General features: G+C 41.0%; 1 protein-coding gene across 1 annotated transcript; it reads left to right on the forward strand.

Annotated features, from left to right (window-relative positions):
* Positions 1-341: 341 nt before the first annotated feature.
* On the forward strand, positions 342-27,900 carry T265_05799 (hypothetical protein; the record flags this gene model as incomplete). The annotated part of the gene is made up of 4 exons (XM_009170893.1): positions 342-431; positions 707-889; positions 18,486-18,575; positions 27,817-27,900. 4 exons carry the CDS (start codon positions 342-344, stop codon positions 27,898-27,900), a joined length of 447 nt encoding a protein of 148 aa, XP_009169157.1.

Raw genomic sequence — 27,900 nt, forward strand, 5'->3', positions numbered from 1 at the left:
GCCCAATCAAAGCACCAAATCAGCCGACGGACGAAGGGACGCTGACCGCTACGGTGGAGGAAATAGGGCGGCACAAGCAACCAATCAAACTCAGGAACGTCAGACCACAACGCAATACAACCCGAGAGAACGAACTACTAAAAATAGAAGGCGTGAGGGTAACCAATCGACACAAAGGAACGCAGACCACAACGCAACAAAGATCACAAATCAACCAATAGATTCACCAAATTTGTTACACTTTAAGTAGCCAATCACGCCAGAAGATAACAGATAACCCTCGAATGCTATATAAGCGCATGCAGGCAAGGAAGAAGTGCCCACTCAACTGCGCACTGATGATGTCTCCTCGTATGGTGACGAAACGTTGGCAAGCCAATTGCCAAGCTCGGCGAACAGATCAACAGCCACCTGATCAACAACCAATAGACGTAAATCAATTCTGATTGAATACGGGGCTAAAAGACCGATCGTCAGTCATCTAGCTGACAAATGGATCCGAGCTGGACTCAACTCATCATTCCAGGTTTTTGGACTAAGTTCAACCTCGTCGCTCAGAAGGATAGAAGGGTAACTGTGAGCCTGCTTTAGTCATACTCTCCGGCCACGTTATTTTAGACTTACTGAAGGATATAAACCTTACGGTTTTGTTGCGAGCCAAATAAAGTGCAGGAAATGAATTCATCTTGCAACTTCTTTGGTTCAGTGTAGATTACCGGACCGACAGTTGACCACTTTTGGGCTAGTGCGATATGTGGCCCTCCTATACGTGGATCCTGGACGTGCAACCGAATTGTCTAACTGGAGCATCCGTATTAAATCCTATCTCACTTTTACAAATGATGCAGGGAATAAAGACAGTTGGTTACTACGGTGCGGAGGGCATGCGGTATGTTCCTTGTTAATTCGCCGCCACTTGGAATTAACGCAGACAGGTAAACAATTTGAAAATTCATTGAGATGTTTTCTCTAGTGTATGTATTGGGCTTTGTTCCCCTCACTCATGTAAACCGGCCATGCTGAAGAAAACCCTTGTAATATACACGAGGTACAGCTCAAAGATTTCCAACACTGTTGTGTTTATATTCAGGGCAATTTCCGGGTTATCTTGGTTCCCAGAAATGGTGCTGTTATTCAACCGCATAATGCAACATACCTTACATTTCAGATGAAAGTGGATCGAGCTTATGTGGTTAGCAGGCGTCAACTCAAATGCCTGATGTAAATAAATGTCCCGGTTTCTAAACGACACTTCTCGTGATTGTTATTTATGAAGAAATGCTTGAGCTTGTGTTTTGTGCAGATCTTGGGGACATATTGGAGACCAGGTAAACTAACGAGAAGGGTGAACAAATACCCTAAGTAGTGCATTCCAAAGATTTTTCAAATTTACGCAGCTTCGATATATGAAATGCAGTCATATGGAACGACGTTTTTGCCTTTCGGCAAAAATTGCATACGTCCAATGGGAATTTTTCTCATTTATTTAGGAACAAGTAGTTGGGCTACTCATCGAACGCCGCGAACACCACTCTCGTTTGGAGAGCCCTTCTAGCTCGTTTGGTCCACGTGAAGGAGAGAAAGTACTGAGATTGATTTGCGCTCTGACTAGAGTTCCTCAGAAATATACATAATTCGCTGTGTGGGTGCGTGTTACTAGTTGCTGCTCAGCGTGCGTTGGACATATTTAGACAATCAAACCTTACCGGGGAAGCGTGTTCATGCTTACGTCCCAAAAAGAGGCTGTATGTGTGCCGATTAAGTGAACTTTCTGTCAGGACTTCCCATTTCGGCATCCCAAACGACGCTTGAAACTAGTTGGGTCAGTTACCAATGGTTGCGGGATTGGTGGAATTTCCGTTCAAAGACGTGCTTATTTGGGCCCATCCAAAGTACGCTGACAGAGTAGTTTTAATACTTTTCTCGTGCATTTCATCGATCCGGATCTCAAGTCCAGGTAGAATCAAGAGTATGCAATGGCAATGAAAAAGCAGTAGCGCAAAATTGGACTTGAATGCTTCCATCTTTAGTGTGGACGAAGCGAATTACGACAGTACAGGGTGAATTCTGTTTAATCGAGTGATTTGGAGGAAATCGTTATATAATCTGCAGCTACCTGCAACTGATTGAGGCTCCTGTCTTATCCATACTAACAACTTTATCAGAGCCTTACAAACCTTAATGAAGTTTCCATATTGAAGATCTAACATAAAATACAGTATTCATAAGTGACCCATGATTAGACAGCAGTGAAAAAATGTTGAAAAATGAGTAGACCAGAGGGAGGAGTAATTCAAATGAGTTAATTTCTTAATTAAGCGTTCAGCACTTAGGATGCGACTTGAGCAGGTGCTTGGGGCGGACAGACGAAGGTTTGGATATTCATACAGATTAGTGAGCTGAGCAGTCCTGGTTTTCCCCAATGAAGATAAAACAGTATCACACTGATTCTCGGTTGTACGATATAGGTGAATTTCACATATAGCACGGAATTTCGATGGAAAATCCTGTCAATAAACTAGTGAATGTTGGCCAGCCAATCCGTTTACTTTTTAAGAGCTCCAGAAAATGGCATTTATGTACACCTTTCGTAACTTTTTGTCCACTAGGTTTTTATCCACTAACAAATTCCCACAGTACAAACATGGCTGAACCATCTATGCTGCAGCACAAACCAAAGTCAGAGGCTCATAATTGCCTGGTGGTTGCCGCCGTGAACCACAGTATTCTATTTAATGTGGTAGGGTTTATTATATTGGGAAGAATGTGATAGGTGGACGTATTCCATCGATGGGGTAGCCCGTAGATCATGATATTAAGACCATTCACAACGTGCACGTGGTCGGTGAAGTTGCGATTAGTTACTATGGCCTCGTTCGAGTTAATAAGAGTGGATATGTGGATCAAGACGGTTTGGTGTTAGATCATTCATGCAATGGTCCTGTTCAATTGGAAAATAAACCAAGTAAATCAAATGGTCTCTATCAGTTGTTGTATCTTCAGCCTAGTCAGGGTTACCCGAAAAGCACATGCAAAAAATCTCCTTATGTAAACGGCCAGTTAAATGTCTTCAAACTGCTGTGTCCGTAAGCATAAGCTTTAAATTCCTGGATGTGAATTTTGTTGAATTGAGCGAACTGTGAAATCAACGGTCCTTGGGCTGTGAAGGTGGTTTCCTGAAATATCAAACACTACATTGGAAACAGCAAAACTCACTTATGTAAAAAATTGATCCTTTGGCCAGTCGAGTGTCAGTAGTATCCTAAGAGTCCACGAAAATCGAGTTATAATTTTGTCTCTTGTGTAAACCTTGTCCATAGCAAGATCTCACAAATGGGAAGGGAGCAGTGATAGAAATGACACGCAAACACTAATTATAATTAATTTGATTTCCTGGAGGGTCTGACGGGATTTTATTGTAGTAAACAGGAAGTGTTTGGAAGTACTGTTGAGAAAATAATGACAAAACATTTCCAGGTTTTCCCAACGACATAAAACAGAATTCCTTTTTGCGCATATATCTTTCTATATCCAAGTTTCACTCATTTTGGAAATGATTGAATGAGAAGGTCGACTAGTAGCACGTCTGGTTTACGCGCAGACATTCTGACTACATGTACGAAAGCAAACCCTTCGTGAAGCTGTATGGAGAAATGAAGGAGATTTGTGACCAGAATCATCCTGATGAGATGGGTTCACTTAATACTTTAGATAAATGTGAACGATACAAGGGAAGCAAGCATCTCTGGTGGTAAAATGTCAGACAGCAATTTGAGCAAATGTGTGGTGGCGAGGTTTTTTCAGGGTAAGCACAAGTGGATGTTTTGGAGAGAATCAACATACCAAATGTTTGCTTACTACTTCCTACAGAAGCAAAGAACTTCAGCGGTTTTGACAGTCCGCCGAAAAACTTCACAGAAACCTGAAATTTTTCGACATCTATTGGCCTATAGCATAGTGTTGCTACGTCAAGCATAGCATAATAACGAAATCGTCTTCAAACTGATGTTGCGTACATACTATACATATGTTACGCCTCATACTGGACTTTGAGTTGGCTTACGCCTTAGCTCAGTCTGTGGTGAATACAGATCTTCTTGACACCCACCTTATGTTGGGTGTCGAAGGAAAAACTGATGATCTTTAACTGGTTTCAGAAAAATGAAAGCCCAGTTGTGTAATGGTAAGAAGAACTATTTGATTTATCGGCTTGCAAACTTTCAAGGCAGTTTAGTAATGGCTATCTCAGATTGATTTCAGAAATATGCGCGGTTGTAGAAAAACTGCAAAAAAATATTGAAGGCAAAAGATGCAAAAGTTTGCTTTGTATTGGACCTTACAAATTTAGAAGCCGCAAACAGGTGTTCAGGCTCACTCAAGTGTTACTAGTTTCTTTGTCTACGTGTAAACTTCGGCAGGAATCAGTTGAAAATGCGTGAGCAGTCATGTTTGATATATTTATTTGTAGTTCTAACTTATGAGCGAAGAAAACAAGAATTATTTTCCAAGGAGGGCGGAAGTGTTCTAAGGCTGACGGTTCAGACTGAAGGAGAAAGTCTTACGGCACGGGCTACTGTCTGATATATTGTGACGTTATTCATTCAGTAGTTTCAAAATCAACAGGACAAATTTCGTGCCGGCTGTTTGAAGTTGAGTGGTTTTGTCATCCATAATAACTAATGGTGGCTGTATGTCTGAAATAAAGGGAGGGAAATGAGTGAGGGAATTGACGATTGATCAGCATATCTGTTCACGGAAAGAGACACACACTCGCGTCGAAAATCACCAGCATTAAGTACCACGCGAAAGAAAGGTTATGCAAGTTATTGAGGGTTTACTGAAGAAGAGATTACAAGTATGGAAGTGGACGAAAATAAATTTGGGGGCTCAAATGAACCACCGACCTCCCGTTTTTCGGTGGGCGCTCCAGACTGTGACAGCGGACGATTGCTGGTCGTCATGTTAGTGCAAATGAACTTTCGCAGCTGATTGGCTACACATTCGCCTAATTGAGTAAGAGGTTATTTCTGTCAATGGCACTAGTAAGCTTCCAATGTGGCTCCCTAATACCGAAAAGACATTAGTGAAACTACTTGGAATATAGGTCTGATAAACGGTGTAACGTGAGTCTTTAAATGCACGTAGCATAAATCAAACACACACGTGTCCATCCTCACCTTGTGAAGTCGAATTGCGGCTGCATCTTAAGCCAATAGTTATGTTGTTGCCGGTGACCTTCGGATACACATTTCCCCCTGGATCAATAAAGTGGTGTATACAGGTACACGTATCGTTCGACCACATCATTTACTCTTACGCAAACGTAGTTAGCGCGACTATGAAGGAAATTAGTTTCGCTTAACTTTGAGCTCAAAATTCCAACAAAGGTTGAAAGAATAGGATGTAAGTGTGATTTCAATATTTTGTAATCATATGGAAATCCTGGTACGCAAATCCACAAATAATGCTGTTCGACCTCGTAGTAACTTGTTTAGCCGCTACGGTAGGGCGACGAAACCTGTTAGAAATCATGCAGTAAAACTGAAAGAGAAGCAAGATATTTGGTTTCCTGCAACCTGGCGAAGGATGGGGAAGGCCATTATTAACAGATACGAGCACAGAAAGACGAGTAGTATTCTTTCAGATACCTGGCAGTCTTAAATTGGTGATATTCCTGGAAGTGACCAAATAGTAGATTCCTTACTTCACAGTCATCTCACACAGGTGGAATGTCGAGATCTGAACCCCGAGCGACCTACAAACATGGTCATGCCTGTCGCTCCCGAAATACACAAACGAGAGACCCACTCATGCCTAAATATGCATAAACGATTCAACCTATTAGAAAGTTACATACTAGTTGGTGAAAAAATTTTGAAAAGAAAACTGAAAATTTTGATGCAAAACTGCATCTCCTAAGTTTACAAATGCTTTTTCTGAACTGGCAAATAGTTTGGTAAATTTGAATTAATTATGATTTAGAATCCTTTCATTAGTTTTTGGTGTATCCATTCATACGTTGTTTGATTTGTAATGTGACTTTATTGAGAGTAAACATCCATTGAGTAAAACAAACGCTCTTTTACGTTATAAAATCGATTTTGGGGCCGAATTTGAGAGAACATCACATTAATAATTCAATTTTGTCACACTAATAAATACTCATGTCAAACATTAACGGTTACCCTTATGTGGATGGCTGTACGGAAGACTGTTGATAAAAATTCAAAATGTTCTTTCAATAAATGATTTTTAGCGGCACTTGTGTTGTTACGAAAACGAACCGCTTACAGCTGTTTTTACTTCCAGCAACCCCAACCGCTCCTATCTCTGTGGATGTGAGTCAGACAGACTTTTTAATTACACTTGTTTGCAAACGCATCGACTGTTCCATGTCACAGTTCATTTGCTGCGAGAATTTAGGAAACTGTCTGTTTACACTTCAATAACTCATGAGATCCTATCCTACAGGCAAAAGTAACTTTGTGACTGGTCTCAGTTAGAGCGAGAGAAGAAATTTTTTCCAGAAAACACCAACAAACGATGCATCTTAACGAGTTCCACGGTAAAGTCAGATCCAAGTCCACTTAGCTATTTTGGACTATACCAATGTACTATTTACTTCTCTAGTTCAAAATCAATCAAGTGAATGACGAATTCCTTAATTAAGTCCGCTTTACAATGCCCTTACAGGTTTCATATCAAGCGGCAGAGAATTAGCTTTTTACAAACTAAAAACTAGACTCTCTGGTGTTTTCCCATCTTATTCGAGTTCTCATCGGGGTTCTCCACCTGCTTTGGGGATTCTCACATCTGAAGGACTGAGATAGGTATAAAGTAACGTGTGTTGGAACATATATTGGACGTCACTAGGACAGCGAACATCAAGTACGGGGACAGCACAGCATTATTGATAGCTATCTAATTCATGGATAAAACCTTGAGTATCCAGAAATGGAGAGAATGTTACAGTTCGCGCCATATATATTCTACCAGTACCAGTATTTAGGTGATTTTCACAGTTTATCAAGGAATATCATTTATGTACATGTCTGTTTTTCCTTCGACCTCTCGCAGGACACCACTTCGCTTAACCACATCGCCTCACATTCCACCTTTGCATTTTGCAAAGACCTTGGAGTACAACATTGCACTAATATATCCCGAAATGCATTAAGTGCGTGTGTGTATTCGATTATCAAATTCGTTGTGACATTACACTGATTGTTGAAAGACCATGAATGGGGGTTCACTAGTGAGCAGAGTTCTTGACTGAAGCGGAAAAGCGAGTACTGCTCAGTCATTTCTGGTGAGTAATCGTGTTCGGTTCACCAAATCAATGAAGTTTTCATTTACTGACAAAAGTGTTCAAGTGTAATTAAAGTGAAAACAGCTTTTCTGGTAACAGTCATCGGGCTGTTATAATGTAAACGGTGGTAACCTCTGAACCACCCAATAGCTGGCTATACGTGATTTTTATTTAATTGATGTCAGCAATTGATGTTATTTACACCAAAATCCAATAGATCAAATGTTTGGAAGGGTTCCCGGATTGGAATTGACGTCTGACAGTCGTCTGCTACAACCTGGTGGTGACTTTGTATTTATTCACATTTACCCAATAATAGGCGTCAAGTTAGCTAACTCGGTGCAGACTTATAGCATGAACCGTGGTTCAAAACCGACCAGTGGCCCTGTCTAGTTTTGGGAAACCTGGCAGAATTTCAGCCCTCGTGCTTCCTTCTAATGGCATGGCAGTTAGGTACTAAAAAGGAGCAGAAGCTGAACCATGTTTTATAGCATGGCTGCCAACAGCCAATGAACATTTTGGAACACAAGACAGGTTTATGATGTTACCTCACGATTCGGAAACGCAGGTAACACTTGCGCCTGGGAGATGCAGATCATGGTATTATACCAAAGTGCGCTGGTCGCTATTATGCGTTCTCTATCGTTTTTGAAAATTCACACATATGTCTCTGTGCTAGAGATGCTACTTTTTGCAGAGTTGGATACACAGTGTCACACAAACGTCCTGAAGATCCATATGAACATTTAACTCTAAGTAGGGTAAATGGCTGATTATCACTATTCCAGAACGACCCTTCCTTTTGCTACACCAGAGACTTCTAGAAAAGCGTTCATTGCCAAAACGTCATTGGGCATGATGAGGCAAGTGCTTTTCATTGGCATGATCATTTCGACTATTAGCCTTTGTTCGCAAACTTCCCCGTTTCCCAATTTGCACAAAGTAGCTTACAGTAAACAGAAGCACGAACGCAGTAGTTTTTTGTTCGTTTTGTATATCGCACTGAAATACAGACAGTGATTCAGTGGATATTCCGCAATTTTATCTTCTACTCAGATCTTTGTGAGGACAATGCTTAACATTCAACCTTGAACGAGGACTACCGTTCTCCAGAGTAACACACGAACCATATGTACGAGACAACCACCTGGTTATCGTCGAATCCACCTAAGTCGCAACGTAAAACACCACAGATGTCTAGGTTCATGCAATTCTACCAAGATTCAGGATAGTTCGAAAGCTATGGCGTAAGCCAGTCATAATTGTTTGTGCTGTCTATGAATTTATTTCCTTTCTTGTCTCATCTAACATTTGGGTTCCGCTGGTAATCAACCACGATCGCGCGGTTGCACCATACTAAACAATTTCGACAAATTCTAACAATGAACGGTGCATTGTCCTTCTCTTATCTAATCAAGGGTGCTGCACTTGCTCAAAAGAATGTTAACAATAAAAACCCGCATTCATCAAGAGTGTGCTTACACGTGGTTAAATCGGCTCCCATACTGGCGTAACTCTGCTGCCTAGTGAAACGAAACAACGGACTGGTTGCCCCTATTTTGGTTGTGCTATTACTACCTACTAACAACTGAAATCCTGCTGCAACTTAACATTTTGATGTGAATATTTCCTCTGTCTTCTTCTCTTTATGCACTTGCTTGTTCGACATCCAGGCAAGCATCATAAACGCTTCTTGAGCATACGTCACAAGGACATAATTAGCTTGAATTTAAGAGCATTTTCTATATTCATGCAGTCGTAAATTACTGCTTTGTGAAGTCTAATGGAGGACGTCTAATGGAGGACGTAACGCCAAAAACTGCGCATCCTACCCAATGCTTTTCTCAACAGCATTTAATTTTTTGGTTTTCTGACCAACTTCCACGCCATCTTCATACGGGTATGAATTGTTCATTTCGGAAAAACCAGGAAATTTACCTGGTTCCACCGCAGCTGCTATGGTTAGGGGGTCTATTGCGCATCACTTTAGAAGTTTCATTATGTCGGTCCTTGTGGTGTTGCAAAATTAACCGAGTTAGAATTTGATGACTATCGGATCTTCATTAATAAAAGCTTATTGACGTCATAGGGGGTTTGTTCTCCGGCATACGTTTTGCCATAAAGTATCTGTTTGTTTGAAATACTCACTAACATGCCAGGTGCCTGAACACTGAAAGCAGTGACGAAAGTAGTCGAATAAAAACATAGTGATAACATGTTGTGACGACAACCCGTTCAAGGTGACGCTTGGAGAATGCAACGCAATCATGTACGAACATAGATCTTTTGTGCGTCAGGTGCACGCGGTTGACTTAGGACAATCTTCCACGCGTAGGCCTGGCACACATGAATCGTTAGCTACCCGTCTGACTACTCACTAGTTTTTTCTCATTATTATACAGCAGCTAGATAATGTGGTGATAGATTCCGAACGGCATAAACCATCCCATTACTAAACAGATTTTGATCAAAGCTGCACAAATGAAATATAGTTTCAAATTTATTTCATGGCGAACAGAACGCTTGCAATATTGGATCATGCTTATGAAATCACTTTGATCAGAAAATCACGTTTATGGGTTCGCCCTGGGTGTTAAAAAGTTTACAAGCAGGTTTATCAAGCATTAGGTTTTTTGATCTCAAAGTTTGAATGTTAGGGATGAAGAGTATATTACTAATGCTCATTTGTTCTCCCCTGAGAAATCGCTCGCTGGTTTTGCGGAAAAGTGCCGAGCCATGCAGCGGTTTTAGAGTATTTATTTTGACATTCCTAATCATGAGCAGCATACTTTCGAAACGTTTTAGACACAGAAATTGCTTCCATGTTTGAAGTCATAAAGTCGGTTGGTCCTTCATGAACGACAAAACAGGCAAAGTGCTTAGTACTTTTAAGCAACTATAGGTCCTTGGTGGTTCACACAGACTAGCAGGATCATGATATGGTAATTGTTTATCAAGGTACAATTTCCTCGGAGTTTCTTTGGTACTGTTGACAAAAGTTAACTAAATGAAAGGTGTGCAAGACGAACTTGCTTTACTGTCTCGTACATGAACAAACTTCCCCAAACTGCTCAGTGTAGCGTGATTGCATAGCCTTGTTGTGTTCAATCCGATCGCCTGAAGCGCCAGGAAGCACTTCCTGCCTCTGGAGAACAATGAAAATCATCTGGGCTCATCGAAACGTTTTGTGATCAATTTAAAATCAGGCCAGTAAGTTGATCAGGGGAAATGTGGGGTGTACTGCTTTCTGTTTCGTAAGACTCCTGGAGTCGTTAGTGAAATGTCTAAAATCCACAAAGAAACAGGTAGCTTAAATTAACAGTGGAAATACAATCTTAATAATTAATTGGCGTTTGGAGCAAGATAAACAGCTGTTGAGACCCATGTAAAAATAATTCTCTGCCTCCGAAGATAGGATGCAGACATAGTATGAGCCGGAAGTCAGGTATGCCGCTTTGAATCTTCTGTATCCCTTATGGGAAGGTTTATTGACGACCCTTTACAGATCAAAGCTGACCGAACCATCCAGTATAAAACACGAGTTGTGGGCATAGGCTCTCTTCTGCGTAGCATTAGCTATTGAACGAATCTTCGTAAACACGCTGCACTTTTTAGTAGTATTCCCCTTTGCGATGACTGACTGGTAAAAGTGTTAAAATCGAATGGGATGATTGACATGATAGTCACTTATGGAAATATATGGGTTCCTTCTCAACACAAGCCTGTTTCAAGAGATAATTCAAACACGCAGAAGCTAGACAACAATTCGCCTTGTCATGGACCACTCCATAGGTCTAGGGCAATCCTTGATGTAATGTGGTAAGCCATCCGATATTTAAGCGGATCGAGCAAGTAGACGTGCTCCGAATCACGTTTGATTTATTGAAAAAGTCAGCGTGATGTGAAAAAGGTATGAAGACGATTTAGGTGTATTGGTGAAGTCAGTCTTTACACTTGTTTGATTCTTATTGAGAATCACCAGCAGTGTGCATCTCACAGAACTCCAGAGAGTCTCGAATCTGCGACCTCCCGGCTACAAGACTGAACTCATTACCGTTCGGCTACGAGCAGCTGAGCAGCAGTGTGATTAACTCACTCTTGGACGGGATATAGTACCACTCACTTTTCTACTTTACTCTACTCTCTACTTGGCTGAAGGATAAGTGGTGCTCTCTTGTCTGAGTTCAAGCTAATCACACTGCTGACCAGCAGCTCATGACCGAACTGTTGCTTGCAAACCTACTGGCCAAGACGTCGCGGGTTCGAGACACTTTGGAGTTTCGTGGGATGCGCACTGCTGACAACTCCAAACAAGAATAAACCGGCTGTACGCTGTTTCACAGCTTTTTAGCATAAATTGTCTTCACTTACCAGAAGAAACCTCTAGCAAAATACCCGAATCTCCACATACTATCAACAATAAATACGCTTTGCGTCAATCAGCGTGTCCCATAAATCTAAGCATGTTTATTTTCCTTCATTTTAATGTGGGATCCGCTTTACCTTGTCGGGGCGGAAAAAAGTGCAAAATTCTCTGGATGAAGCAATTAAAATCCTTTAAAACTTATCCAGTGCCTCTTAAAATTTTCTACCCGTACCCGTACACCATTCCATTTGCGCTTCCTGTGGTCGAAAACAAACCAAGCTGTCAACTGAACAACTGTTGCTGCACGTTGAATTTCCCACAATAACTCGAATTTGCAAACTTCAAGCTTGTTGTGCTTGGATATTTCATGTCGTAGCTGGTCATCAGGAAAATTCCGGCAATCAATCAGGAGAGTCTGTATCATCTGTTTTCTTTCCCGTTGACAACAAAACACAACTGCTGAAGGAAACAAATTAAACAACCAAGTTCCAACAAAGAAGTAAGGTGCAGGATGACGAAATCATATTTGAACTGTTGTGATTTCCCGGAGGATATACATGGAGAGACTGGTCGAAATCGGAAACATTGTCCATATCGCAGCACGAAAACAAGGTATATTTTGCTTCATGCATGACTGGGCTAAAAACACCAAGCGTATATATGGAATTTAGACACCGAGTTTCAACTTGGGAGGAAGGAAGAAAATCAAATGTTTGGTGAATTTGAGAGCTAAAACTAAACCAAATATCTGGGGAGCTGGCATAGAGAAAATGGATGCGCTTGGAAGCGGATTTGTCTGTACGAGTTAATTAGATGTTGACTATGGACCAAAAAGCTCTTGATCTTGGCGGTGTGGTGGTTGGATACGAATACTTAGGATAAAATGGATCAGCCTAAACTTAGTGTTTGGAAATGGTCAGGTGATTTAGATAATCACACTATTTTCTAAGCAGGTATAACCAGTAGAGTTTGATCCTGCGGTACTCATGATGGAAAAGTTTATCATTTGAGTGGGAGAAGGACAGCGTATAGTCGAACCAGACGAAAAGATCCTCGAGAAGGCAATATCGTGTGAATCTCCGTCAAAATCCCCAAGTGAGGAAAGTGAGCAGAAATGCTCAATGATTGAACGGGTATCTCATTTTTCCATCAAAAAATATACTCCTCATTTGTTCTGATCTCCGAGTCCCTTTAAAATTGGCAGTCAACACTGACTGTAAGCAGACGTATTGTACCATAAAACTACATGGGCTGCCTTGTGCGATCTTGTCTTCTTTGGCTGCACCACAAGCTTGAAGGGGAGTGGTGGGGTTAATATTATACAGATGTTGGGCAAACGTTGTGTAGGATATCGATGTTGTTTGGGTCCTTCTAACAGACGCCTTTTGGTGAGAGAAGGGGCTACACAACAACAAAGTGTCCTATCACTGCTGAGTGTAGCCGCAAAACATGAGTTCACAGTGTTATTTCTTGAGAACCGTTTTCTCCTAGAGTTACATCATCAGACGTCCAAGGTGTAAATACCTATAAATACATATTTCAAGGATCATATACCAACCCGGAGTACCTTGGGTTTTACGGCACGCAGGTAACAAACTGTCCTCTGGTTCTGTTTAATCTAATCTAAGTAGATATGGTCTCACTTGCAAATGAGAAGGCCTTTGTTACTACTCAATTATTGCTGAATTTATATCATGTTTGGGTGGAGCAAAGTTGATCCTTTCCCAGCTGTTTATGGAATATCCATAAATTTTCTGAAGCCTTAGCTACTGTTCCAACTCGTTCGCTCGCCAAATATCCTTTTCAGGAGCCATCTGTCGACTACTGTTGGAAACTTGGTGTGAATGGTCTCCTGAATTCAGATATATCTTCATTTTGAATATTCGAGTTATTGGCCTTAGAGTAAACGAGACCACTTTCATGAACTGTTTAAAATAACCTTCTACAAATGCTGACAATAATTTGGGAAAACAAGCCCAGTGAACTGTATCATTCCCTACCTTATTTGTTTTGATTATGCAGATGAAAAATAACTCAACGAAAGCAAATGCTTTTTCTAATCTAGTGCGGAAATAAAAAACACCTCCCAAAAATGGATCTGGTTACAGGTTTTGATATCTAATATTTTTTCTTGGTCTCGCGGGGGAAAAACAATGCCAAGGCAATATGTACTTTCCAAGTGCACTTTGAATTTGTCCGTTTTTGGCATACAAAGAAATATCATGTACGCACAGGTTTGGGTTTACCCAACAAGAATAAACCTAAGTGCCTAATTATCGTTTCTACTCGCCGTGAGATAAGCAACCCGCAAATGCAGATGGCACTTTCCAATGATGGGAATCAAAATTCCGTGTTTTTTGTAACATTGGTTGTTGGCCAGATAGCTGTTGATCCGTTTGGTGAGTTTGACAATCCAGTCCCAAATATTTCATCATTAAACGAGGAGACCTCTCCGCTGCTCAGTTAGACTGTCTAACCAAGAGCAAATAAACGCACGCCGGCTATTGATAATTCCACCATTGTCGACTGAAACAGCTAAAGCCATCACGCCTCGGAATAAAATATCAGTTTGGGCGAACCGTTTGCAATTAAGAATCATCTAGAAGATGACCTTTATGGTGTTCCGCCGATATCATAATAAAATAGCGTACAGGCCGAAGAGTAGAAGGCAGTTCAAAGCGACTCCACGTAATTGGAAAGCACTGGACGTTAGTTCAACTTGGTGAACTATACCTCTCCTTACAATATTTTCGCCAGTACGCTGTTATATGCATTCCGAAATTTTAAAAAGTGATTAACTAGTTTTAAGGCTTATCTCTGTTCAAACACACGGGTTTACTTATCAAAGTTTATGAGTCCTAATCCGTGAGCACGGGGATAATTGAATATTCATACAGATAAACAACAAACCTTTTACATGACTTATACTGCTTGCCAGATGTTAGATGATTCAAAATCGCATGAAAAATACTTGATTGGGAGGATCGTTCTGAATATTTGATGGATGATGTTATGCTTTTCGCCTTGTGGTTTTTAGGTACAAGCTGTCTGTTTTAACAGGATCAAACATGTTTCAGTAATGTAATAAATTAAAATAAAAGAACAGATGCAGATTGAAATTCTAGTTCAAACGTGAACATCAACCTGAGCAGTGTGTTTTTCTATTTCTATAAATCCCACGGGGATTTGGCGCAACGCTGAGAAAGGGCTCTAGATGTTAGCGTACGGTGGGCCTCGTGACGCGAAATCACCCTCTAACCTGGGTCTCAGCGATTACCCGAAGCATTAGGTGAGCATAAGTCGTGTTGCTAAGCGAGTGTTTTATCGTGCCACCTCCTTGACATTAAAAGGTGACGGACGGTCTTCATTTATATGTTTGAATCTCTTAGGGAAATTGCCGACAACTTCACGCTAACATGCAGAGTGAATGATCAAACAGCATTTTTCTCGAAAACAATATACAACAATGTATACAGATACTTGAAATTGTGTTTTCACATTTGTCTTTTTGTGTACAACAGATGAGCCGTCGTCAAATACGAGGCTTTACTTTGCTGTATCTTCTTTTTGGCAGAAATAAGGCAATCCTGGCAAAGCCCAATCAAGCGCAACCATAATTCTTTTACTGCATTTCACTGAGCTTTTCCAATAGGAATTGCGAAATGACAATCGACATAAGATATCTTTTGTCTAGGAAGTAGCAAGTCTTTGGATTGATGCAGGTAGTTTTGGATCCATTCAGACCATCTGAACTTAATTTTCACAAGCAAATGTAAATTTTCTGTAGCTTGCATCTATATGACCCATTCTTGTTCCTTCTGCAGTTATTTCAGTTACACCACAGTCAAACAGAGAATAATGCACTCAAACGGAGAGGTGGCAGCGGTTGAATCCCAGTCATCTGAAATCCGAGCTGGACCGAAAACCCCATTCACTAGTTTAGAATATAAATACTTGACTTATCACCTTTTAGAAGGGGGGCACTTTCAAGACTTAATGACAAGTCCAAAAAATGGACACTGGACATTTGCAGATCTGTTATGGCGGTGGGAATTTGTTTTAATTCCTTTAAGAATTGTAGAACTTAGCTGCGGATCTGGACACATTTGGTTATCTTCAGAATTCTGACACTTGTGAATGTCATCGCAATTATGCAAACAACAGTAGCACATATGAGGAGTCATATTTCTTTAATGAGGCTTTGCAGTTCAAAGATTTCTAAGGTACCAATGTTCATAATACACCACTGAACACACTTGTCCGATTCACCTAGAATCTTCCAGCTAATTTGTGTTAGGTAAGACTGAGGGCTACATAGGACCGCCTTAGGGCAAATCCACTCTGGCTACTAAATAATGTGGCCTACTAACAGATCGTAATGGAGGCTGAATGAGACCTCGTTGACGTCATATTATATCTAGGGTTAGCCCCCTCCATACCTTGTAAATAAAAGCAAGCCATTATCTGAAACCGAACAGAAGCTAATGTCGAGCTATGCAAATGTATGCAACAATTGATGAGACAAGTGGAAAAAGCTGCTCTATTCTACAAAGCAATTAACACTGAGGGCTTCATGTCAAACGTATTAGAGTATATTTATCGCAAAAACCAGCTCGTCTCATTTCAGCTATCAGCTAGAGTGGAATGTCCATTTCCGACATATTTGCTTCAAGCTGGACGAGATAGGACTTATCAAAATGCGAGCGGGTTTTAGTCAGACGAAACCCGTCACTGCCCAAGTAAAAGGTTGTGAGTAAAATACGTTTATCTAGGCAGGCTCAAGATGATGTTCGTAAGAAAAACTTTCAGTCAGAATTGAAGCTTGTTAAAACCGACCCAAACTGACTCCAGTGGTGACCGGTATCCCAATGTAGTTGTAGTCAGCTTATCTAATAAAAACCAAGCAAATCTGTATAAATCGTATGTATCAAAATGGGCAGGCAGTGTGCGTGATCGGTCGCTATACTCACTATACTATTTTCACACTGTACTGAATACCGAAGACACTTCCAAATTTTTGACTATGCTGTGTAATCAGACGGGGTGTAAATGTTAAATTGGAGAAGTTGTTTTTTATGGTTCGCCAAAGTAAATCAAGCTACCTTTCAGGCTTTTAATTTTTTTCATAAGCAGCACACGGTTTGGAAATTTCTATCGAAGGACAGCTCTTATGAGCGACTTGTATCTGCATTAGTTTTATCCCAACTCCGATCCCCAAACCCGATCGCATTACACAGCAAGTTTGTGCATTGAGGAAAAGTACATGTGCTTTGTTGGAATCCAGCAGCCGCACTGCATAAAAATCTTGTGAGGGTTTGGAAAGCTTACAGCCGTTCCAGCACGCAGTACTCTTGCTTGTTTATTTTGCTTTGAGCGGCTATAGTAAGAGAACGAGAGCATGCGGACTGACAAATATAAAACTCTTTTGCTCATGAATTCTGTGCTTTGGGTGCTATTTCATTTGGAGAATTTTACTGAGGGCGACTGGTAAGATTGCTGCAAGGAAAATTATCTCAATGGTTTTTGAACCGGAATTTCGCTGTCTAGGCTGTCAGTCACACGAAGGAGTCACGCAAAACACGTCTGAATTACATGAATTTCAAGGGATTAATGTAAGTCTGTCTGAAAACCTTGTAAAATGTTTGTGAGAAATTTGTTCACCCGTCAATATATGTCTGAGCGCTAGACTTTAATGTAGAAAAGCTATAATAATTCACAGACCGATAAGAACATACGGACCTGTTCCAATGGGTGCCATGTAAATTTCTGCAGCTTGTTGAAAATCAAATTTTAAAAAAAGCTCGCGTCCGACTAAAAGACTTGTTTTTAATGACATTTCTAAAGACCGCTTATTCATTCTCATCGGATATCATGGACTCAAGGGTCGAGATAACCAGGATATTACACTGTTTATGGATTGCTACAGGCACCTGCCAAAACCCTCTTTCACTCATTGTTTTGGTAAACACTGTGCGCTATTTTCGATACAGAGTGGGGTGACTAGGGAGCAAACAAGTGTTAGCTATATAAAACAATATAAGAATATTCATGGTGAAAGTGTATAGATACAACGCGCCAAGATATAGGTAAAACAGAGGGTCCAGGGTAGAGGACTCTTGGCCAGGCTCCCTTTCTTTCTTTGCGTCACTTGTAAATTTTTCAAACTTGTTTTTTAGTAGTGTGAGAGAGGTTATGAATTTCCAATTGAAATTACTTTGTAACTTGCTCAAAACGCAAGCACCACTAAACATCCGATTTATCCTTATTAGGAAACGTCAGCTGTGTGCACATCATATAAATAATCCTTCTTCGTAAGAAATAAAGAATGATGAATCTTTCGGAATATTTCGATGGAGGAATACGTTGTTTGGAGAGCACGTCTTACCGAAACAATTTGTTTACCTGAAATAGGTATGTAGGTTGGCGAGAAAAATGCTAGTGAAAGTAAAATGATTTTTGCCATTATCATTTCTTGGCTGTATTTCAGACACATGACAAATAACGGCGGAAGTTTTACTTTGAATAACCCCAAAGCAGAAGATTTGATTTTCTGGGGAGAATCTGAGAACCGGGGGTTATGCAACTGTTCCGGTCACACCATCCGATTAGGCCACGCTGGGGCAGTCAGAGACTGTTGGGCACATGTCCATTTGATGAATTTCAACAGGCAAGCTTATTACAGTGTTGTCCATTCTAATCATTATAATTTTTAATTACCTGAACACTCAGATGTCGATCGCGCCAGTTTTTTCCATGCATTAGGTCAAAAATCACGTTTAAGTGATTTTTGTTTTTTTAAAGCTTTTGCAGGAGTCTGACAGCGAACCGTCGGTCATTTTAGCGGACCATGTCTATAGCGCCTCAACACTATCTGAAATAAATGATAAAACATTTGAACACGTAAGGATCTACACGGATGCTGGCCCCGAAATAAGAGACTTTAGATAACGAAAACACCACAACCAGATACCTCAAATCAGGCTGGAAATCCAATGTAATGCAACGAAGCATATTCATAAAAGAGCGACTTTATCAAATTTGAAGGTCGTTTTAATGTTTATGTGAGCTAGTCACGTCTGAATGCATTATAACAGGCATTCTCATATTTCCGCTATTCATTGAAAACTGTGAAAAACCTATAGAGAAACGCCATAAGCTGCAGGTGCGAGATAGCTCTCTTATCCGTTACGCTGATCAAGGGACAGAATTTACTAGCAGGTTACTCGTTTTGGCTTCAATCAGGATAAGAAGCTCTGAAATCTGCTCAGAACTATGACAACACACTATCAGTTTTGCCATTTGTATTTGATTTGATAGCAGTGATCGCGAAACAGTTTTTATAATTTTACACCAAATATATCGCATAAGGAAGCATATGTCAGTTGAAGTTGAGGTGTTTTCATTTTGAGGGGCAAATATAGAGTAGGTCATTTGAACACATAATTTGAGTCTCGGTCTTACTGTTAGAAACCAAAGATGTTTGTGCGCTTTGACAAGTAAATCCCCATCGGGACATAACTAAATTTTACTGTTGATGTAAACTATGTCTTAAGCGTAAGATCCTCTCGTGTAATATTAGCAGTCGAAAGCACATTTGCCTCTCTAGAAACAGCTGGACGTATGATTTGGAGGCGTCCTGCTTCGGTTAATGTTCTTCAGCAACCACCGACAATTCATGTCTTGAAACAAGGAGTGTTCTACTCACACTATCAGCCGGTTGTAAACGTGAGGTATGCCTAATGCAGTTACTTTATTTCGGCTAATGTTTATAATCAGGGATAGCAGATATCGTACACTGATTTGCCTGATGCGGGAAGTACATCCAGTTAGGCTAAATGTATGCTATTTTGAGCACGTGTGTGTGCAAAGTAATTTCAGGAAAACTAGATAGGCACAACTATGCGGAAGTAAATATGAGACCTATTCGAATGTTTGTTGGTGAGTTGATCTTACTCGGACACATAAGTTAGGCGTAAGTTTGGAACTGGTATCCTTCTAATCACGCACTCGTGTATACAATCCCACATAAAACTCCTTTAATGGACACGATTTGATGAGTCATGTGCAATGCATGTCAAGATGATTGCATGCAGAGATGTTGTGACAAAAAAAGTGAAGGTTCAGTAAACCGTATGCTCATTTCTTGTTGTATATAGTGGATATTTGGGTCTCAGGTTGTTGCTTTCCCCAAAGGTAACACATTTTTCAAGGTGGTGGCTATCGACATTAACTTCTTCCAAGGAGCAAAACATAAAGCACAGAAATGAGTGGCCCTCATTGTCTTGTCAACTGAAAACTTTGATATAAATGCTGGTTTATGAATCTATTCCAGGGGTTCTACACTCTTCAAGATAGTCGACGAATTTCCCGCCTGTGAATGATTATAACTTAACCTGATCATGCCACTCATTTTTCAAGAAAAAGCCCATAAAGGCACTTTTGGTGTCACCAGTGTCCGTCATGAAGAGATTATAAGTAACCATAATGTGACGGTGTGTGCATTTACACAAAACAATTAGTTATACCGGGAATTTTACGGGCGATACTCACAGAATTTCTCGTACCAAGTAAAAGTGTGAATAATAGTCTCCTGGTCCTCTACTGCCCCTTCAACCGCTGCTTCCTTGCTTTTGAGCCAAACGCTTTGGCAAAGGTCCTCCCGGGTAGCCCCCGTACAAATGACTTGCCCAATTATAGTTAATATCACACCACATTGGCCGGGCCATCAATCGAGCCGCCTTACTTGCCGGTGGGTGAACGAAAACAGGCCACTGCTGATGCCACCCTTTTTCCTGTTTCACACATTTGCTCTTCTCCCATACTCACTCCGTTTTTAGCGACATCTCCGTAGACCAATGCTCAGGGACAGGCAAGTCTGTTCGTCACTCATTGTCACTAGCTGCAACATCCACATTGGACTCGGCCACGAAGGTCACAAACACTTCAGAGTTTTTGGTGGATATATTACTTGGGCAGCGTTCCGCTTCTGACACAAAAGCTTCGTCAGGCCAAGCGACTAGGTTCCGAGGTTTGTCGAGATTTAAGGCAAGAGAAGAACTAATCAACTAAGTCAAGCTAAATCTCTGTTGGGTGTCGGCCGAGGGATTTTAGTGTGTTAGAGTGATTGAAGAAGTGTTGGGTCGGTGAGAAAACCTACATGTAGTTGGGTCCAGTCTAGGGTCTAGTTTTCTGGTTAGGTTCATTTGATGGTTCCTCTTGAACTTCGTTTGAATCTTCTGTCAGTCTGTGTGGGTAAGCTAGTTCTAAGAGGGATGCTGTGACCTTTGGTCGGTTGGGATTTCCATCCACACCCCCCGGTTTTTTCTAATGATCCTACGTGAATTGACAACCATACCATCACCTGTCAGCTCGGCTTATCTAAGACCGCTTTCCATACGCTTTCCAAATTCCCACCCTCCATTCTATTCACGCTGTGAGGCTTGGTGATTTCCACCGCCTCGGTTAGCAGCCGCCATGGTGTGAATCGCAGTCCCCGTCTTAAAACTTCCATATTCTCCAGATCTATTCTGTCTTGTGTCTAAGGCAGGTGTCGCCATCGCTGAGTCTTTGATCGGCGTTTGGTATTCTTCTGCATTCCTTAGTGATTTGTTAATCCTTCTTTTATGCTCACCAATTCTGGTGTGCAATTCCCTGGCAGTTTGTCCTATATAAACCTTAGTACAATCGTTGCAGTTAGTTGTATACACACAGTCCCTAATCATCTCAGCCGGCAAGGAATCTTTCAATTGCACCAAAACCGAGCGTAGCGTTTTCTCCTTCTGGAAAGCCACTCGAATGTTGGCTAAGTTCAACATTCTTCTAATAACCTCAGACGTTCCTGTTTTATATGGTATGAATGCTGTGCCAGTCCATTCCTTACTGGGTCAAGATACGGAAGCCAATATCTTTACTAGTTGACGCTTAATAATACCCACTGGGTATCCTATTTCTTGGGGTCTGTTGGTAATCTCGATTTGAGCTACCGTTTGGTCGACCTATTCTGTGCACAGCTCTCTGATTCGACGAAACATTGATGTGACAATACTGGCGTACACGGATTTTGAGTGTGATGATGAATAGCTTAAGACTGTTTCTGTGTCTGTTGCTTTCTAGTAGATAATTAGCTTTTAATTTCCCACCAATCTTATGTGTCACACAGTCCAGAAAGTGTTATGTGCCCGAGTTGGACTCTATATACACGCTATGCTTGATGTGTGGGTTTAAACTATTGAAATAGTCGTGGAAGTTGTTCACGTTATCTCGTTTGACCACAACAGAGGTGTCGTCACCATAACGCCAAAAAACTTTGGGTGGACAATGATATCCGACTAAGGCTATTTGTTCGAAGTCTTCCAAATAAATATTAGCTAAAACTGGGGATATTGGAGGTCCCATTGCAAGACCTTGTTCTTGTGAGTAAACAGTTGTGTCAAAGGCAAACTGATCAAGATTCAAACACACTCTTATGCCCTCGACTATTTCATCCACCGCGAGGTATGTCCGTTCCCCGGGTGTCGTGTCTACCAGTAACAACCTCTTAGTTACCTCCAGAGCATCTGCCACAGGGCTGTTTGTGTACACTGTGATTGTGAGGACTTCGTTGACCTTGCTGGCAAAGTTGTACGAATTCCTAATGAAGGTGATTGGTTTTCCCGTGAGTGGTTTTAGTATACCAGCTAAGAATCTGGCCAGTTCATGTGGTGGAGAGCCTATACCATCCACCATCGGCCCTATCGGGACATCTGCCTTGTGGATTTTTGGCAGTCCGTAGAGTCGCGGTTGAATCGCGCTATTTGTATACAAACAATACCACTTACCTTGCCCTAAATGGTTGATTACGGATTTTAAATATCTCCCAATTTCAATTGTACTCTCAATCATTATTGAAGTTATTCTTCAACTCCGGCGGCACAGCTCTCCTGCCAGCCTTTGAGGCCTTCAGTCTGAAACATAATGGGAAGAAGACTATTCTTGCATTTATGCTACTCTCGCATTTCATTGATGTGCACTGCTATTATGAGACGATGATTCAAGATCTAGGCACGGTTGTGTAACTGGCTTCCCCATTAGTTTCCGCTCGCTTTCAGTTGCACACTCTGGTGATCTGGAAGCCGCTACCACTGGTTATATTGGGGTGGCTATTGTTCTAAACCATCGAGCTGAAGGGTCTCTGGTTGAGTGTTTGTCAAATGCAAGTCGCTTCTGTGCGGTTATTTGACAAAGGTTCTAGGAATATCCGTTAATTTTTTATTGCATCCGCTTATGTAGCAACACACTGTAATTCTGTTACATTCGTAGACAGTTTTCACGACAGCCGGACACCTTATTGTGGCAGGATAAGACCTCATATATTGTTGTGGTTGCCGCATATACGAATGGGCACGTAGATAGATTTAACGCTTCTGAGGCTGAATCGGCTTGTCAGCTAGGACTGGAATCGGGACACTCTAACAACGGCGAACGTTTTATGCGGTTATGTTGCAACCACAGACCGCATATATGCAGTGGTTTCCCCCTGCACTCAAAACAACCTCCAACATAGATTCAATGTATCGCATTAGCAATAGGTGGCATGGGTTGATTACTGATTGCTGCTCGTTCTAAATCAAGCTTATCAAGAACACTTACTGAAGCTCCGCTCAGAAATGACTGTTGACTATCACTGCAGGATACCGTCTGCAACCCTGCAAGATACTTGTGTAACGCTGCAGAACGATTCATTGAACCACACGTAGACAGCGGATCTTGAATGGCACCACAGAATTGCTTTGAGCTCGGACGTGCATTGCTCTCAGTCAAGAGTACATAACTTCTCGGCAAACTGTCAGACTTAAGACGAAGAAAGCATCAGCTGAGATAGAAACACCTGGTGGATCCAAAAAGCTGAAGAGATGGAAGAGAACAGAGGCTCTGGGAATTCGTTTAAGCTGTTCCAGATGATATGCAAAATAGGCCCGAAAAGCCTCCAGCAAAGGAAATAAATCACTGATGGCAACTTATGGAAACGAAGGGCACCTGAGACATCATAGTGAACACTTTCAGGGCGAATCCAACTGAATGATTGCCAGAGTCCCAAGTTGTAGCCCCGACTACTTCGAAATTAGGCGAATGCCTTTGTCCCTTGATTACCATCGAATTGCTGGTGCTGGAGAACCCTCGCCTTTAACCAGAGATGAAGCTAAAATCTTCAGTTGATTAATATCGTATTTGGGTCCATCTTGGGGAAGGACTGAATATGGCAATCACATCAGAATCAGCTTGACCCTCGTCTTAACCAGCTACCTTGTTTCGCCTATCCTAATTCGCTTGACGATGCTCGTGAAAAGAAAACCAGAGAACCCCAAGCAGGGCTTGAATGTGAATGAGCAGTGTAAATCCACACACTAAATCACTTGTTGGAGAAACACTATGTATGGGAGTGTTCTTTATCTCCAAGAGTGCCCCTGGTTCTTTCGGCTGGCTGGTTCCTTCAAACATCCTTGCTCAACGGAGTATGCCCGAGAAATTCGTAGATATCATACTTTGTTTGGATTTACATACCTAAGGGGTATGGGAGTCTGCGAGGGCCCTCCAAGAGCTTTCCCACAAACAGTGGCGCATGACAAGAATGTTCATTTTCGTCACTTTGGGGAACACTATATGCATCATGAAAGTTGCGTATTAGTGGAAGTTAGTGGTGGCACAACAGAAGAAATGGGTATACCAGAATCATGTCTGTTATTTATATGTCGTCAAAACACATTTCACTGGATCTCAAAGGACGCGTGTATCAGACCGTAGTACGGGCTGTATTGCTATAGTGCAAGACTTGACCGCTTCGGGTAGATAATTTGAAGAAGAATCAGGTCTTTGACAACGAATGTTTTAAACTATGTCAGAAATCGGCGGAAAGCAGCGAATTCGCAATGAGCTGACCGGGCGACGGGATTCTGTTGAAGCAGTGGTTAGTTCCCTCAATGAGTGCATTCAGAACTGAAAGCTAAGTTAATTGGTCCATGTTTTACGCATGCGTACTGAGAGGCGCTGTTTTCAGTGTCTCGTTCGGAGTGACAGAACCTACAGGTGAACAGAATTTAGCATGACAGAAGGAAATAACGGATATTACGGAAAGTTTGCGTCCAGCTGGTGCTGTTCGGTTATCCGCATAGGGTTACTCGACACTCAGGGTGTTTGGATAAAGACTGAACCATAAAGCGGCCAACCAGTATCAGTGGCGTTCATGCTGTCAGTTCCTATCCGAAGAGTCTGTCTGAGTTTGCGAGGGTGTAGGCAACTCGAATTTTTGCACTTCTCTTTCATCCATTCCTTTTTCCTTCTATATCGGGCTTTAAAGAAATGAGTTGACAAGATTTCACGGTACTAAATAGGGGTTTAATTGTGCGGTGTTTGTACTAATGGTAACAATACTGATGAGGTCATGCGTGCAGTTTTTATTTAGCTGTCAGTTAACTCAGCATCTAGACGTAACATACCATTTATACGGTTCTTAAAGGCCCTTCAATAGCACACGATAAATTATCGCGATATCTCAGATATCGAAACTTGGGGTGGCTTTGTGCAGCACATTCCGTTGAGGAAGAACATTTTTCGCGGGATATTTAGCTGGATTCACTTTAGTCTCCCTTCAAAACAAAGTTAGTTCGCAATTGAGAGTACTAAACGGTGTCGGTATTCCGTGATCCATGAGATGGTCTACTAAACAGGACCAATTCGATGATATGGCTATTAAGGTTTCCCACCTTCTTATATGGTTGGACGTTTCGAGCCACATACTCCAAAAGATAAGCGACCTCGGGAAATTTAAAGTAATTTTTGTCAACGAACCTTAAGAGAAAAACTTATTCAGTACTAAGAGACAACAAACTGTCAAAAATACTTTGATTATGTTTGCCTGAATTGAGGAAAATTACCTTACCACATTGTGACACAAGCATACTGAGTTTTTTTTGATTGACTAGTTTAATTAGCTGGGATTATTTCGGTTATCCGTGTGCAATTTTAAGCCGAAACCTGGGAAGCTAAAGTGGGGTTGTTTACTCTTCCAGGCTTAAGTTGTTAGTCAACTGGACAGCTATAATGACGGAATATAGGAGACTCTCCATACGTATAACATTTAGGAGTTACACTTGAGAAAGTTTAGACCAACCTGATCCTATTTGAACACGAAAACAACGTACACATTTAAATTAGCAGGGTACTTTTGTCCAGACCATTATCGTTTGCAGAGGTTGTTGGAATCTGGCCGAATGACTCAGCTTTGCGTCAAAAAGCTTCTTGTCGCTTTGTATTCCACATCTGCAATTCTCAAAACAAAATCACTTTGTATATGAACGTATTTCTCTTATCCTGTCGAAGTGCAACATTCGATTGACTCAAACTTGGGAGCTGAGTCTACCAGATGACGTGAAAGATTCAACGGCATCATAATGAGTAGTGTTTTCCGTCGAAACCGGTCGATCGGATCCAATGGTGTGCTGGTATTATGAGAAAATGGCTAAAAAAATACTGATCAGCTTTCCGTTTCGCGAATACTGGCTTACTTAAACTAATTCAGTGGCAGGTCGAATGGGATTTCTAAGTGAGTGCATTCTGTATATTTGGTGTTTTTCAAACATTTTGGCATTTCAGTCTCACTTCATATTGGCCAAATAATGTAAGTATATAGTTGGCAAAAAACGATCAAGCTGCTTATGATTCACTTTTATGCAAATTAAATGTGGTGTGGTTGCATGTATATGTGCAAATAATCCATGGCCAGATCTCAAGCCTCGATTTTCGGCTGCGTGAGGCCGTTGTATTTTTGGCACTGAATTAATTTTGCAACTTGACGCAGGATCCACCAACGGTGAAAATCTAGCTTTGCGCGGGTTTAAAGCTAACGCTGGGGAAAATTCTGCCCGCGTGCGTCAAAATTATGATAAAATCACCGACATTTTGTGGAACGCACCATATTCGATGGTTTGTTTCATGATTTATTGGAAACTCTTGTTCTCTACGAACGTAAGCAACTGCTTTACGGCAGTGCAGCCCCCAATATCGGGTTGTGGCGTCGGAATGTTGATGCGTATATTGTACATTTGCGACAATTTGATCCCTCTTTTAGCTTTCCTTCACTTTAAATTTGACGTCACCTGAAAAACAAGTCAGTGTTTTTGGGCTTATCTTCTTGAATTATAGTTGAGTTGTTTGAAAAACATTAGGGAATTTTTTTCAAGTAAATCACGTCACACGTTTCGGCTTCTATTGGTTTGAATGTATAATAATACATTTAGACCACCCGTGTTCTGTTTTGCTTTTCATTCCAAAGTCCAGTGATGCATTTGTTACCTACTTTTGCTTTCAAAATTTGTTTTATTTTTACCAATTGAACAAACAATTTACTAGCTTTTCAACTCTAAAATGCATTCCATCTCTGAGGGCTGATTCGTCGTCACTGATTCTGAGCAGGCAGGATTTTTGATATCGTTATAGCAGAGGCAGTATAGCTCAAGTTTGCAAGAGGCTTGTCATTTTAGCTAGATTTATTTACTCAAGGCGAATTCTTTTGGAAGATTATTTGGTTTGGATATTTCCCAAATAAAGTTTTTTGAACAAACAGATCTGTCATTTTTACCAGGTGTTTGCTGGGACACGTGCATCCAGACAATTCGAACGGTAAAGCAGTGGCTTAGCTTTGGCAATTCAACATGTAATCTGCAGCAAAATGATTAAAATTCTCAATAAGTTACTGTTACTGTTACATTATATTACATTATAGCGTTTGAACAGTGAGACAGCCAGCTGCAGCTGATACAGGCGCACCTGCGTTGTAAATCTACACTTGGCTAGCCTCACAGGTTACACCGTTAACTAGAACTGTTTTGTGTTTTGTGGAAGAGGCATCATGATGGCTTTTACAATACAGCTAGGTGTGCTTATTGAATTCTTGGGCGGATGAAGCAAAAAGGCGGATGCTTGTCCTTCGATTCTAGACCCAAAGCTGTAATAAATTTCCTTGACTGAAGAGATATGGGGTCAAACATTTGTTTATGCCGTAAAACCTAAATAAAATATCAAAGGTTGTGTCGACTGAAATTATAACAAAGAATCCAGTGTTTATCAACAAAATTAACGTTGTACTCTTTTTTTACTTCAATTGTAGGATGAGTTTACTGGACCTGAAGACTTGATGCAGTTCTTCACATTCAATAATGTGATATTCTTCAACGTTAAATACATATCATAG

The sequence above is a fragment of the Opisthorchis viverrini genome (assembly GCF_000715545.1).
Source record: "Opisthorchis viverrini unplaced genomic scaffold opera_v5_114, whole genome shotgun sequence".
In the NCBI taxonomy this organism is placed as follows: Eukaryota; Metazoa; Platyhelminthes; class Trematoda; order Opisthorchiida; family Opisthorchiidae; genus Opisthorchis; species Opisthorchis viverrini.